This window comes from Gobius niger (assembly GCF_951799975.1).
Source record: "Gobius niger genome assembly, chromosome: 4".
NCBI lineage: Eukaryota > Metazoa > Chordata > Actinopteri > Gobiiformes > Gobiidae > Gobius > Gobius niger.
Window position 1 is genome coordinate 25075663 of NC_136855.1, and position 13942 is coordinate 25089604.

The 13942-nt window shown below is 40.9% G+C and overlaps 2 protein-coding genes across 5 annotated transcripts in view; both read left to right on the forward strand.

Annotated features, from left to right (window-relative positions):
- Window positions 1-1470, forward strand: part of LOC306962651 (transmembrane protein 266-like) — a 28705-nt gene extending 27235 nt beyond the window's left edge. The window contains exon 11 of the mRNA XM_079555865.1: window positions 29-1470. Within this exon, the coding sequence (XP_079411991.1) occupies window positions 29-654 (626 nt within the window). The 3' untranslated portion in view covers window positions 655-1470. The remainder of the gene's footprint in view (window positions 1-28) is intronic.
- A 6210-nt stretch (window positions 1471-7680) lies between these two features.
- isl2b (ISL LIM homeobox 2b) lies at window positions 7681-12207 on the forward strand. Of its 4 annotated transcripts, none has more exons than XM_079555783.1 (6): window positions 7681-7956; window positions 8283-8472; window positions 8815-9077; window positions 9798-10096; window positions 10558-10725; window positions 11674-12207. In XM_079555783.1, exons 1-6 carry the CDS (start codon window positions 7899-7901, stop codon window positions 11788-11790), a joined length of 1095 nt encoding a protein of 364 aa, XP_079411909.1. In that variant the 5' UTR covers window positions 7681-7898; the 3' UTR covers window positions 11791-12207. The 4 variants fall into 4 exon arrangements, with proteins under 4 accessions (XP_079411909.1, XP_079411911.1, XP_079411910.1 ...); XM_079555785.1 differs by having other exon boundaries at window positions 9798-10084; XM_079555784.1 differs by having other exon boundaries at window positions 9801-10096.
- Window positions 12208-13942: the final 1735 nt, after the last annotated feature.

Consider the following 13942-nt stretch of genomic DNA (forward strand, 5'->3'; position numbering starts at 1 on the left):
TGTTACTGGGCCTGCTTCACTTTCACAGAAGCGGGCGCCTCAGGTGTTGGCGTGCGGGTCATCACTACTGCAGCTATCGACGTTCATCTTCCCACAAACACAAATCCCATCCAGTCCAACTCGATGCTGGCCATGGAGCGGGTTGGCAGCGCTCTGAGTGACATCTCGGCCAGCATATCCCGCTCCAGCGGCAGTCTGACGGCCCGCCCCCACAGCCTGAGCAGCCACACTCCGGGCTCCTCGCTGACAGACTGCAGCAGCACGGCCCAGGACCTGAGCCTGAACTATTCTGTCCGCTGTCCCCCAGCCTTCTCGGGACATGACACTCGCAAGGACCCCAGCGCAGTGGTGCAGGAGCTGCTCTCCTCTCTCTCCGAGGACTCCAGTCTCACTCAGAAACGTCTGGACCCCGTCAACCTTAAGCTTCCCAGCCCTACAGGCTCCGAAAAGGCCAGCCCTGAGTTGGACCACAGAATAAACCTGTTCAATCGTAGGAACCAGGAGGAGCGGAGGGGGCGAGGCAGAGGCAGTGGGCTGTTACAGACTAAGCCTCTGATTCACCTGCAGGGCGGCAGCACTGATCTCTCTCTGGAGGAGAAGTACCGACTCCTGGGACCCCCTGACTCTCCTCTGGGCCACATGCCGGACACATAGGCTGCTGTCACACAGGAGCAGAACGCCTGATGGGGGGGACCACGCATTAAACACGCAAATCTACTGTTTCTGTGTAAATCTTACCCTGAGAAATGTGAGGCCAGGCTTCTGTTTGACGCAAATGATGCAAGTGCTGATGGACTCTTCCATATTGTCCAGCTTTGTTGAGAATGAACGGTGGAACTGAAGAAAAGTGGCCAGAAATAGCACAAAGGAGACCCCAGTAAAGGGTCTCATGTATTGTTGTACACACTCTTTCAGGAATTAATGAAATGGTCCTAAATGCAATGAACACTCAAATCAAAACCAGCAAGGGTCCTTCCGGCCTAAACGAACAAAACTTTATTGCCAGTGTTTCAAGCCAAGACACTGTTCTCTACATTTGAGAATACGAACAGTTCAGTGTTTTATAAAGAAATTCTGCTTTTGTTTCATTTGTATTTTAAACAAGTATCATGAAGTTACAGGGTAAGACATTGATAGGATTGGCTTGTTGACACAAAAAGCCATTTTAAAACTTTGCCTTTCTGCCACAAATTTCAAACTATGGGGCATCATGTGTAAAGAATGAACAGCTTATTTGTTTTATTTCCTCAAAAAAAAAAAAAACGTTTTACTATTTTTCTGTATGGATGAATTGGCAAAGTTAAGTGATTGGAGTGCTTGTAGCATGAACCTTTAAAAGATACAAGCTAATTCTTTGCACTTTAATGTTTACAGACACTTTTGTAAGCTTGATAAAGCCAACATAATTGCCAAATACAGATGTTGTAATTTGAATCGAAATAGAAAAGTAAAAAAGTATTTCCTTACAATGATTCGTTCCACTTTCTTAAACCGCACGAGACAAATGAACAGCCTCGAAGCTTTTCCTCCCAGGTTTCTGGTACATGACGCTGACAGTGTACACCATCATTGCATTAGCATCAGCTTCTTATTTGCATGTGGTTTAAAAAGTTTAAATAATTAACAGATGAGGCTTGAGGAGCTGTCACAACAACAGCTAATTGGAGAAGTCGCGATGAGAATAATCAGCCCGTTACACTGTGCTATCATTAATTCAAAGACACCATTTTGTTGCTTGTCAAATGTTTACACGCTTCCAGAGTCTCTTGTAATTGTTAATCTCTATTATATCTACACACAGCGCTATTAAGGACCTACCCTGGCAAAGGGTTGACTGCATTAAAACAATCTAAACTTCACAGAAAAGATTTACAAAGCGAGATGGTTTGCACTATTATGGTTTTGCCGCCTTTATGGATATAAATCAATCCCATGTGGCAGTACCTGTGGCCAAATGAAGAGATGAAGCGGGATTTTTGTCACCCTTATGAGCCACTATCGCCTGTCACTGTTCACAATAACACACATGCAATACAAGTAATGCTGCAGCACATTGAGTTGATAAAATTTCGAGCATTTCAGAGGGAGAGTATCTGATTTATGCTGAAACGTTTGTTGCAGCAAATATTAGACCAAACCACGGTGTTCATGTACAAACTCGGGTGTCTAGATATTCAGATATTTTGACAGATAAGTCACACCTATTTTCAAATGAAGCCCAAAACAGAAAGGGGAGGGGCGAGTGCATCAAAGGTGCAGGTGCTCTTCGAGGATCAGGTATATCAATATTCAGTATTATAAACATGCATGGAGATCCGAGAAACTTAAATAAAGGACTTTCATGGTAAGCGTGAGTGCCAAGGATCTCTTTGAATGTTTATAATATTGAAATAAAGACAAAATTGTTTCCTACCGATTCATATAATTTGTCAATATGCCAGCTCATCTGACATGAAGGAAATGCGCTGTCAGATGTAAATTACATTGAGGACCTCACCAATCGACCAGGAGGTACGTCCTCACGCAGCAGAGAGAATTTATTCATTTTGAAACTTATAATGAAGACATTTTTAAATCTTTTGTATTGATGGGTCTCTCCCCAAAACCAATCACAGCTCAAAGCCCCAACATACATATTGTGGCTATTATTTGTGGAAGAAGCCATTTCCTCCAACAATAGGGAAACCTGTGTAACCTGTATTGTTGTTTGTCTTCACTATTGACTCTGCTTTTTTTTAACGCATACAGTCGGCCTACTCTGTCTGTCTTTTCCAGTGCATTGAAGAGATTTGGAGCGCCGTGGAGGTGAACAGCTGGACGCGTGTGTTCCAAAGGCTCGACCTCGTTGAGAACAAACAGAAGTGGGGTGTGTGAGTGACTGTGACAGATTCGGAACGCGCCGCGCACAGGACACTCGTCTGAGAGGCAGGAAAATATAGATGAATTATACATCGTTCTTTAAAAAGATTCTCAGGTTCTCCTTTTCAAACATACTTCTTAAGTGCACGGGATCAGACGCTCATTTGGTGGAGGCAATCCGCACGGGAGATGGTTGTTATGGTTACACACATTTTTTTTCTTTTCGCATTTACATATAACTTGATTCTGGTGACCTCCATTTTTGTGTACAAGGGGGACAATAAAACATGCAAGGATAATGTATGATCTAATTTGTCTGCCACTTAACCACTACTGTATTTTTAAACCAGGCGACTATTTTGACTAGATATGAGTCAGCAGAGAAGACAATCATCATGACTTTATACTCGAATTAACACAACTTTTTCTCTTAGAACAGCTTCGTTATCCCATTCAAATAAAGTATAAATGCTAGTGTCCATGAATGAAGCGGTAGTTGTGCATAAGATAAACATGCAGTCGGCACAAGCCTACGGTATATTCCTCTGAGGAAACTGGAAACATCACTTGGAGCTCCAAAGACCTGAATGAGAATGTGATTTACATAGTGTCATGTCTTGTGCCTAAAAAGTGAATTAGCCGTCATTTTAAATGAGCCGCACAAATCTACCGGGAAATAAATATTCATATACTTGCTGGGTCTAACAATGTACAATAACGTGGCTGGCCCTGTTGACAGACTTTTGAAAAAACAAGTTACATTATTGAAATTGTGAGATGAACGCAGATTAATCCACCTACAGGGCCTCACAGACCAGTGAATACTTGGTGCTCGTCCCAAACCTGGATTACAGGAGAGGGTCGCAATCAGCATTGAACCAAAGCAAACTTTATTCAGGTGATGTTCCAGAAAATGAGATGAAACAGAATTCACTTTGGTTTGCGTAACACCCTCAGTGGTCTCGTTCCTTTACGGACCGTCACACGCTGGGGTTCATGGCTTGCGCACGGTTCAAATCTCACCTTGTCTGTCTGTGTGCATGTATGCAGGGTCCTCCCACATTTCCATCAGGCCTCTGGGGAGTCGCACATCAATTGCTCTCAGCTAAATGCACTCACATATGAATATTTCAGTGCAATTTAATGTTTCAGCCACAGCCCCAGAGGAGCAGAGCATCAATTTGTGAACACAGTTCTCCTGGAGTTAAAAGCCAAGCCGGATAATACAGAATGAAAGCCAGTGTCAATCCAGTCAGCCTTTTTTCACTTGAGAGACTGAAGAAATAGAAAAACCCTTTGCCTTTAGCACATGCAAAACCCAAACAGCTGAAGACCCAGACATCAGCCTTGGTTATAAAACAGAAGACATCTCCTTGTGGTCAGTGCCCCCAGAGCCCTGGCGTAATGCCACTGACAGCCCACTGACACAGAGCCAGCTGCTGGAGTAGGTCAGGGAGGCACACACCTGCTGTCGTCCCGCTATTAAAATACCCCAAAGTGATGCTGCGCCATCATTTTGGCACTGGTGCGCTCCCGCAGGTGTGAGAACATGAGTGCTTTCATAAACAGGCCCATTGTGACACTTAAGAGTTAATCAGCCGAGGCCACAACAAGATGACATGCCCTTTAAGACCATCTATGATGTTTGAAGAAACATTTTTCAATTATCTATTTCCTGATGCAGGTTTGAATCTCAAAATCTGCAAGTAAGATTTTCAAATTGAGCCTGTGATAAATAATTGTACTCAAAAGGTTTTATAATTATGATTATTATGATGATAATTATTATAATTATCCATCCTAACTTAATTCCCTAACAGTCACCAGGCTGAGCTGAGGAGGGAGCTGGTAAAGTAAAACAAGACACACATTTGTAAAATAAAACAGGCAGCTGACAGTTACAGTAATAATGTAATAATGGAAGCCCAACAATGCACAACTGCCCGAGGCTCCAATCAAAAATTAAAACTAATTATCATGTGAATACTGCATTAGCTCTGAAGAATGATGAATTATAAATCAGCAACATGGTTCCCCTCTCAGACTGCAGCTCTTGCAAGAGGTTGTGATTTTTTTATTTTATTTTTTTTAACACCAGTGTTCAAAGGAGCCGACCAATCCATTTGTGCTCACAGTGACCACATATCCATAAATCCACACAAAAAACTACCCAATTGTTATCAAAACAGTTAACAGAAAATGTTACTTTGCAAACAATTGAAATCATGGCCTTATTTTTGACCTGACAGCTTGTCCACTGATATGAGTTTATCGTAAGCTCGACTCGATGTGTTAATTATTTCACAGAACTTAGTCTAACCAATTGTCCGTCACATTTTCTGCAATTTTCCACTTGTTTAAAATTATTCAACAACATTACACCAGTTACATTAAGTGTAAAAATGCTAAAATTAATTTCACAAAAAAAAAAAAAAGAACAGTGCCTTCGTATTTTTGCATTTTAGGTATTTGTTCTCTCGTTATAGTCAGTCTGTACAAAATAATGACATTCTGCATAGAAACAATACTGTTTGCCTGGCACAACCTGGAGCTGTGGGAGTCTGCAGACATGACCATGGTGAATAACTTATATGTGTGACAAAAGAGGCAGACTGCCATTGAATCCTAAAACATTCACAAGACGCTCAGTGAAAAGTTTGTCCTCCCAAAGCCCCGTCTGACTTCCAACTCTGATGCCAACATTTAAGTGGACGATTTCAGTCACACATATATATTTCATGAGGTTAATGGTCCCCATCAAAGTGTGATTAGAGATTCTTAAGGGAGGCTTTTATGTTGGCTGAGTGAAGGCTGGGATGGCTGCTCCCAATCAAACTGTCATTAATAGGTCACAAACAATAAGGATATTCCCTGTCATGGTGGATTAAGTATATCAAAGACCTCTGACCTGAGATATTAATATTGATAATTGATATGGGTGGCATGGTGGCGCAGCGATTAGAGCTCATGTGTCACAGCTAGAAGGTCTCCGGGTTCGATTCCCACCTGGACGGGGCCTCTCTGTGTGGAGTTTGCATGTTCTCCCTGAAGGTTTCCTCCAGTTTCCCCTACCACTAAAAATATGTACAATAGGTTCCCCTCTGCAGCCAGGACTCCCCTAAGTCAGTGGGACGTTCCTGGTTAAATAAAGGTCAAACATTAAACACTCTCCCTACTGCACAGTAAAATATGCATGACTCAAGTATTTAAATATGAATCGCAATTAATAATCATTTAAGATTTAAGATCATTTAACATTTAAGTCAATTACCCTAACAGGTTTATGATCATGCAGTTGTTCACCAACCACTGGACGAATTATGGGAGTTGATTATGATTAAAGCAAATAATCTGAGCAAATAATCATTGCATTTCTTAATTTTTATACTTACTTAATACTTCTGCACCTGCTGCACCATTCTTTGATTCTCCGTCTCTTTGTAATAATGTGAAAGATCACAAATTATTGAAAAGCTACAAAATGCAATAAACTAATTTGAGTACATACTATCATGTACATTAATAAGACTTAAGTAACTATTGATTTTTTGATTTATTTACCTTAAAGTAGCCTCAATGCTATAGATCATTATTATACAGTCAAATATGACATGAAATAAATATGTTATACAGTGTAGCTATTATCTCGTTTTTTTTTTGTTTTTTGTGCTTTTATCTCACTATAAATACAATAAAGCACTTACTCATACCCATCGATTTCTACATATTCCAAACCACTGCCTTTTGCACAACGTGTGACTCAAGCAGCGTGAAGGGTTGACCGAGACTTGACTCACAATTAACAAAGACCAAACAGGAGCTCAATAAAGTTATTCATGACAATGAGTCAAGATGCTCACCTCCCAAATCCATCCGGCCATAAATCTGCCATCTTATTTGATGGACTGCACAGAGTCACTGTTTTTTTTTTTTTTTAAATACATGCCTCAACATTAAAATCAATCCTCACAACTGAAAACACTTCTTGCGCAAACATTTGGAAACAGATCTCGAGCAGAAGCAGTGACGCTCTTTGCCCAATAGATGGCAATGCACTCGAATACATTCAGCCGCTCCTCTGACTCGGGACTTCTGTTCCAGTCTGACCCTACATCCAAAACCTCTCTGAAGATCCAAGTTTTTACCTCTTGAGTCACTTTTCTAACTCACGCACAACAACGACGAGGACAATGGTCTATAGCTCACGTGGACAGTGTTTTGTGCCTGTTTGGATATTGTTTTAGGGTGATTTGTATGGATATTAATTGCTGTTTTTTTTATTGCATATGATATTGCATTGATATATAAATAGGCTCTGATCAATGTTTTGCTCGTTGTTGATAATTTACTAACAAGCAAATAAACAAACAAGTACATCAATCAATAAATTATGAATTGGGGGTAATTGCTCAGTCAAAAATGTATTTACTGTCATTCCTACATAAAACTTGAACGAACATTTGTCAGTTGGCAGGTCTTTGTTTCTTTACCAGCACACATGCCCTACTGGATAGTTGTCCCCCATTGATGTTAATGAATTAGCCCATGACGACAATCCGGCATGTGAGTCCCATGTGTGTCCATTAACACGCACTGTCCCAACTAATTAAACAAATATAAAAAGAGGCTTGTTTCATGCTTGTTAGATTATATAAACATTAACCCATATAGCTATTTTTCATTATTATTATTATTTAGGCGATTCATTGTGAAAAATAAATAAATAAGAATCAAAAAATAAAGTTAGAGGTACACTTTAAGACGTATTTTTAAATGAACAGATTTTGTGCGTAAAACAGACGTATAACATACAGACCCATATCGGAGCGCACAAAGATTCGTCTGGGCGTAACACTGCTGAGGGGCAGAGTCCATCTGATCTGCGTCATGACGTCACGGGACGGCGTGCCGGACCCTACATTCTCCTGCCCCCCTCCCTCTTCTGTCCGAGGAGACACAAGTTTTGTGGGAGGCAGCCGAGGGACCAGTGTTGCGTTCACATCGTTTCTGCGTCGGCCGCTGCCTGGCATCCTTTCTGTATGGTGGATATTATCTTCAGCTCTTCTTTCTTGGATGATATGGGGGATCATTCCAAAAGTAAGTGGAATGACGTGAGGTCTTTTTTTTTTTTTTTCCGCATTTGTCTTAAATGTTACCGCGATGTTGAGCAACAGCTTTTAGAGCCAACTGCACTTTGGTAAAATGCGTTAGTTTGGCCTCCAGAACAAAGAAAGGCAACATGCTCACGTTCTGTTGTTCGTAAAAGGAAGAAATGATGCTGCCAAAGTGTTGAGTGTTACATAACGTCTGGAGTTGTCGGGTCAGCAGAAGGAGCCATGCATGAAGCGCAGCATCTTGGTTTAAACCTGTAGTTTGAGCTGGTGAATCATTTACACTGGACTGATATTCACGTCTGTTTGCAGAGAAGTCAGGTTTCGCGATGTGTGTCGGATGTGGAAGTCAAATCCATGACCAGTACATACTGAGAGTGTCCCCGGACCTTGAGTGGCACGCAGCCTGCCTCAAGTGCGCGGAGTGCAGCCAATACCTGGACGAGACTTGTACGTGTTTCGTTCGAGATGGCAAAACCTATTGCAAGAGGGACTATGTCAGGTATGATTTTTTTTTTTTCTTTGCTACATGACACTAAAATGCGCATTACATTTTGGCCAAAGTGCTGCGTTAAATGGTTCTTAAAGAAACGCATTACGCATTGAAAGATGGTGGTGCAATTTTTTCAAGCCTAAATAAATGTTAAATTTAGCTCTAATACACTAAACATCTTGTGAAAATTTGTGGCAATATCTCCCGTTAAAATTGTCAGCCTATAACTTGTTACTGAACCGGTTACAAAGTATTGTTTTTAATTCAGACTTGGCCTGCAGTTTTCGTTTGAAGCGTTTTTAATACATAGTGTTTACTTATTTCATTCACTCATGATTTCAACATTTACAGGTTATTTGGTATAAAATGTGCGAAGTGCAATCTGGGCTTCAGCAGCAGCGACCTGGTAATGCGCGCCCGGGACAATGTGTACCACATCGAGTGCTTTCGCTGCTCGGTGTGCAGCCGCCAGCTCCTGCCCGGGGACGAGTTCTCTCTGCGGGACGAAGAGCTGCTCTGTCGCGCGGACCACAGCCTACTGCTGGACAGAAGCGCTACGGGGAGCCCACTGAGCCCTGGACACATGCACTCCAACAGACCGCTACACCTCGCAGGTCAGAATGGCATTTATGTTATGCGTAAAACTAGTAAAGTGGCTTTTCTGTGTGCTGGTGGAAACAAACCTTCGAAAACAGGATATACGGTTATTGGCATTGGGTCTCTTTAGCTTGTAGACTATTAAATGAGGACATACAATTAAATCAGTCAAATGTATTAAATTCTGTTATTAACAGACACAAACTGCTCTGTAATCATTATCTGAATAATCGGCTGTGTGGAGAGTGAGTGTATTTTTGACTCTGTCATGTTCAAGAGTCAAGACCCTTAGGGGAAAAATCATCATAATAATAATTCGTTAAACCCGGTGGAAATGTGTTGTCCCTCTCTATCTCGTTACTCCTGCATTTTCTTTTATTTGCTTTGCCTACTACTCAAAGGTAAACTAGAATAGCCTAAGCCTTGTGTACGCACAGTTATAGGCCCATGCACCTTGTGAATGAACACGATCACCTTTGCCTCTTCTATAATTGCTTTCGTCAGTAATAACACATCCCATATCAAGCACAAAAAAATGGTGTGTTATAAAATCATAATCTATCCACGGTGCAACTTTATATCGACCTGTAAATTAAAACGAAGAATAAACAGACGATGTAGGATATCATAAAATGTGGCGAGCGAGATTTGTTTTGAAAATGCTCGTCATTAATTTAAAAACAAAAGAAAGAAAAAAGCGCGCACTCGTCTTTACACTCTCTGTCTGTGGACCTCAGCAGACCCAGTCACGGTGCGGCAGGCTCCGCATCGGAACCACGTGCACAAGCAGTCGGAGAAGACGACGCGCGTGCGGACCGTCCTGAACGAGAAGCAGCTGCACACGCTGCGGACGTGCTACAACGCAAACCCGCGGCCAGACGCGCTCATGAAGGAGCAGCTGGTGGAGATGACCGGCCTGAGCCCCCGGGTCATCCGCGTCTGGTTCCAAAACAAGCGCTGCAAGGACAAGAAGAAGTCCATCTTAATGAAGCAGCTCCAGCAGCAGCAGCACAGTGATAAGACTGTAAGCATCTTCGTAAGTTTGAATCGTTTCATTTCAACACTTTATTGTGCATGCATGTCACCAGTTGGAGAAAAGTGCTGCTTCGAAAACTTGTATAAATATTTGTAATAATGTATTGTTATTAAGCTGTTTTAGTCAGACTTTCCTTATTGGTTCAGAGTTCCTTTCTGTATTCAAACTTTAACTCAATGAATAATGTATCAACTGCTTTGGCTTTAGTTGCCCTCTTGACCTGATGCAGAGTCAAAGCTAATTTGTTGTTGATACTTAATTAATTGCAACTATGTCTTTCTAATGGTTAACATGGCTTATCATCTTACATACACGCGTAACAACCGATAACCAAGTTCAACAGCATCAATGTGAAAAAATGTTATCAAAATCAAATCAAATGTAACCCCCACGGAAACTTTCATGTCACAAATCAAGACAAAATAATAGAAAAAGTTGCTTGATCTGATTTGTCTCCTCAGAACCTGCAGGGCCTGACCGGGACCCCGCTGGTGGCTGGGAGTCCTATCCGGCATGAGAGCACGGTGCAGGGCAATCCAGTGGAGGTGCAGACCTACCAGCCTCCATGGAAAGCCCTCAGTGAGTTCGCCTTGCAGAGCGACTTGGATCAACCCGCTTTCCAACAACTGGTGTGTGGGGGCTTTGGGACGGGGACACACATAAACATAATATGAACTGTTTATACTTTTAAGATGACCAAAAATCATACTTTTATATAAATATAAGGCAAATTTCTGCCATCTTGTGTATGGTAGACAATAACGTTTTTTCTATTCTATTCTATTCTATATAATTGATGCACATTAATACAAACCATTTATACAAGATTAGCTGTGGAGGAAATGGCTGTAATTATCTATTTATTTAAGCTTTCAAAATTGTATTGGAATTGGAAACAATGATTTTTTTAATGCATCTCCAAATTAATATTACATTTGACTAATTTTCAAAAAGCAACACGTGAGGGTTTGGGCCATTTCAAGCTGTCTTTATGGGGAATAATTGTATCTATATAATTGTTTTTTTTGTTATTTTTGGTTTTACATTTTACATACACTACTTCAACAACTTAAATGGTCAGTAAAAAAGGGAAATTATTATTATTTTACTTTTTTACTTTTGAAAACAAACACTGGAAAAAACATATCCCGAAAACAATAAGACAAAAAGAAGGCATGTAAGCCATAATTAGACGGCGTAAAAACAAAAGGCCAGTTTGTGATAAAATGCGCTCAGCTTATTTAAAGGCTACTATGGTAACAATAGTCATTATTAATTTATAGTCAATTATTTTTGCTTTAATTTTCAATAAATACATATATAGAGGGAATCTTCTTGGCGATGGAATGAACTGTGGATTTGAAGTTGGTATTTGTATACACATCTGATAACAAGCCCACCTGACCTCGATACTTTGATGCTTGTACCGATCATGGCACAATAACGGACATATAAAGCATTCCTTCCTTTCTTTCTTCTCAATAAATGTGGGATTCGGGTTTTGAATAGGCTTTTCTAAATGCCAGTATGTCGCGTATTGTACATGCTGACACAGTATCTGTCCTTGTCTCCTTCAGGTGTCGTTCTCTGAGTCGGGCTCTCTGGGGAACTCCTCGGGCAGCGACGTGACTTCTTTGTCCTCCCAGTTACCAGACACCCCCAACAGTATGGTCCCCAGCCCGGTGGAGACGTGAAACAAGGACTTCTCTTTTTTTCTGTCCAGTTTTTCTTTTCTTTTTCTTTTTTTTTTTTTACATCTGCAAAAAGACAGTTGCAGCATGATCCTGATCCTCTCCTGCATGTGAGCAGCTCATCACCACATCCTAAAAACTACAGCGAAAAGTCAAGAGTCCATTCTTGATTTTTTTTTTTCAACCCCGACGTGCACTCGTTTTTTGATATTTTTGTTGGAGAATAACAAGGACAAAACTGTTGCATGAAAACCTGGATTTACATCGCTTACAACGCTTTTGGAGCCATTTCCACTTAAAGGGACATTCAACCAACCCAGCATTTTGCTCAAATTGTGTCTTCTTCAAAAGACTTTCTTTTTTTGATACATTTTTGTGGAGTCCAGTCCGTGACTCACGTGTCTTTGTCTTAAAAAGGTCTGCATGATAATCTGCAAAATGATTCGTGTTGTAAAAAATACTTTATCTTAAATATTAATAAGAAGGTGCAGGTTGTTTAAGCTTCTCGAACAAAAAGTAAGTTATTGTTATATTATTTATTGGTAGAAAATTGGTAAAGCAATTATTACCTGGTACAAAAATAAAAAAGCTGTACGCAACACTTGACATCCCTTGACATCTTTGCATGTAATAATGAATTATTGCTAAGGGTTCAGTTTATGAGCAAGTCCAACACCTTTGATATTTTGACATTATCAAAATAACATTGTGTTTGTGTCCTTAAGAAAGAGCCTGAGTGTATAGATTGGTGTTGGTAGCGATGCATTTGTTCTTAATTGAAATGTTCCAATGCGTAATTATTGAAGCCTATATTTTATGACGGATTTAAGACAAGCTTAAGAAGTAAAACTCAAGCTTTTGTATCTAGTCTGTCCTGTTTGGCCAACATGAGGATTTACTCATGTCTATCAACGGTGAAGCCTCCGGGCTGTATTTCTTATCACTCTTCTCATCATGTGCGTATTTCCCTTCACTGGGCCGTGCGCGCGTATCCTCGACCTATACGAAGACGCAGCCAGTGGTCATTTACTATCTCGGGGGCAGAAATGTGCTGTAAATTGTGCTTAGTCCAGTTGCTCCGGTTGAGTCACACACACAGGCCAATACTCTCCTGGTCTAGACAGCGGCGCAGGAATGGGCGACCTCTTATCTGCTGCTGGCATCACCTGTGAGCCATACGCGCAGTAAAGCCACAACAAACTAACCGAACACACACACACACACACATACATTGGAGTACACACCCGAGCCCCTTCTTTGTGCGGGGCAGCTCGTAAAGGGTCACTTCTCCTCCTCGGTTTATTTTCCTTCGCTGAATTGCGTTAGAGTGCGCGGGTGAGATGACCTTCTCTAAGTGCGCTCTGTGACGGGATGGCGCGAGGAAAAATGAATGGCCAGCGACACGGTGATTATTTATCTTTGTGCGCTTTTACTAATGTTTTACGTTTTTCGAGTGGGCCTGTTTCATCGATCAGTCAAAAAAGTGAAAACCTGACATTCACGTGATCGTTTTACCTGTCAAAACGAGTTTAGCCAACTGGCTTTGAAGGGATTTGTGACACGAAAGACACGTGTATGTGGTGCCAAAATACTTGTAATACTTTTTGAAAAATAGATTTTAATTACTATCCATATTGACGTGTTCATAATTAGTCTAAAGGGGGAGTAGAGAGAGTGACATTGTCGGAAGTTTAAATAACATAAGCCAGATAACGCATGTAATTGAGCACTTCCAAATAAGATTACGCAGACACAATGCAGCAGATTCAGATAACGCAAATAAACACGGAAAAACAATGGCGTTTACGCACAAGAATGCAGGCCCATTAACCTCAGAGCTCCGCAGTGAAAAAGAAAACTGTGGAGACATAATGTCTCCAAAACACTTAATTTCTATCGTGTGGAACCCTGCATCCCAAGGCCATTTATTAATTAGTTAAAACTATAAGCCCATGATGTCCTTCATTACCCTCAATAAAACAATCCAGATAATCTTATTAGATTCTTCAAATGCCGTAAGACCCACAAAACAAACTACGCTGCGACATTGCTGCTCGTTGATCTGTAATTAGAACAGGGCGAGAAAGATTTAACCTACTTTTCTTTTTTTTTTTTTTTTACAACAGAAAAACTACGGGCCTATATCCAGTATATG

Coding starts and splice junctions, on each gene's coding strand:
- isl2b (XM_079555783.1), top strand. CDS start 7,899: ATGGTGGATATTATCTTCAGCTCTTCTTTCTTGGATGATATGGGGGAT. Junction 7,957..8,282: donor TATGGGGGATCATTCCAAAA/GTAAGTGGAATG, acceptor GTCTGTTTGCAG/AGAAGTCAGGTTTCGCGATG. Junction 9,078..9,797: donor CAGACCGCTACACCTCGCAG/GTCAGAATGGCA, acceptor TGTGGACCTCAG/CAGACCCAGTCACGGTGCGG.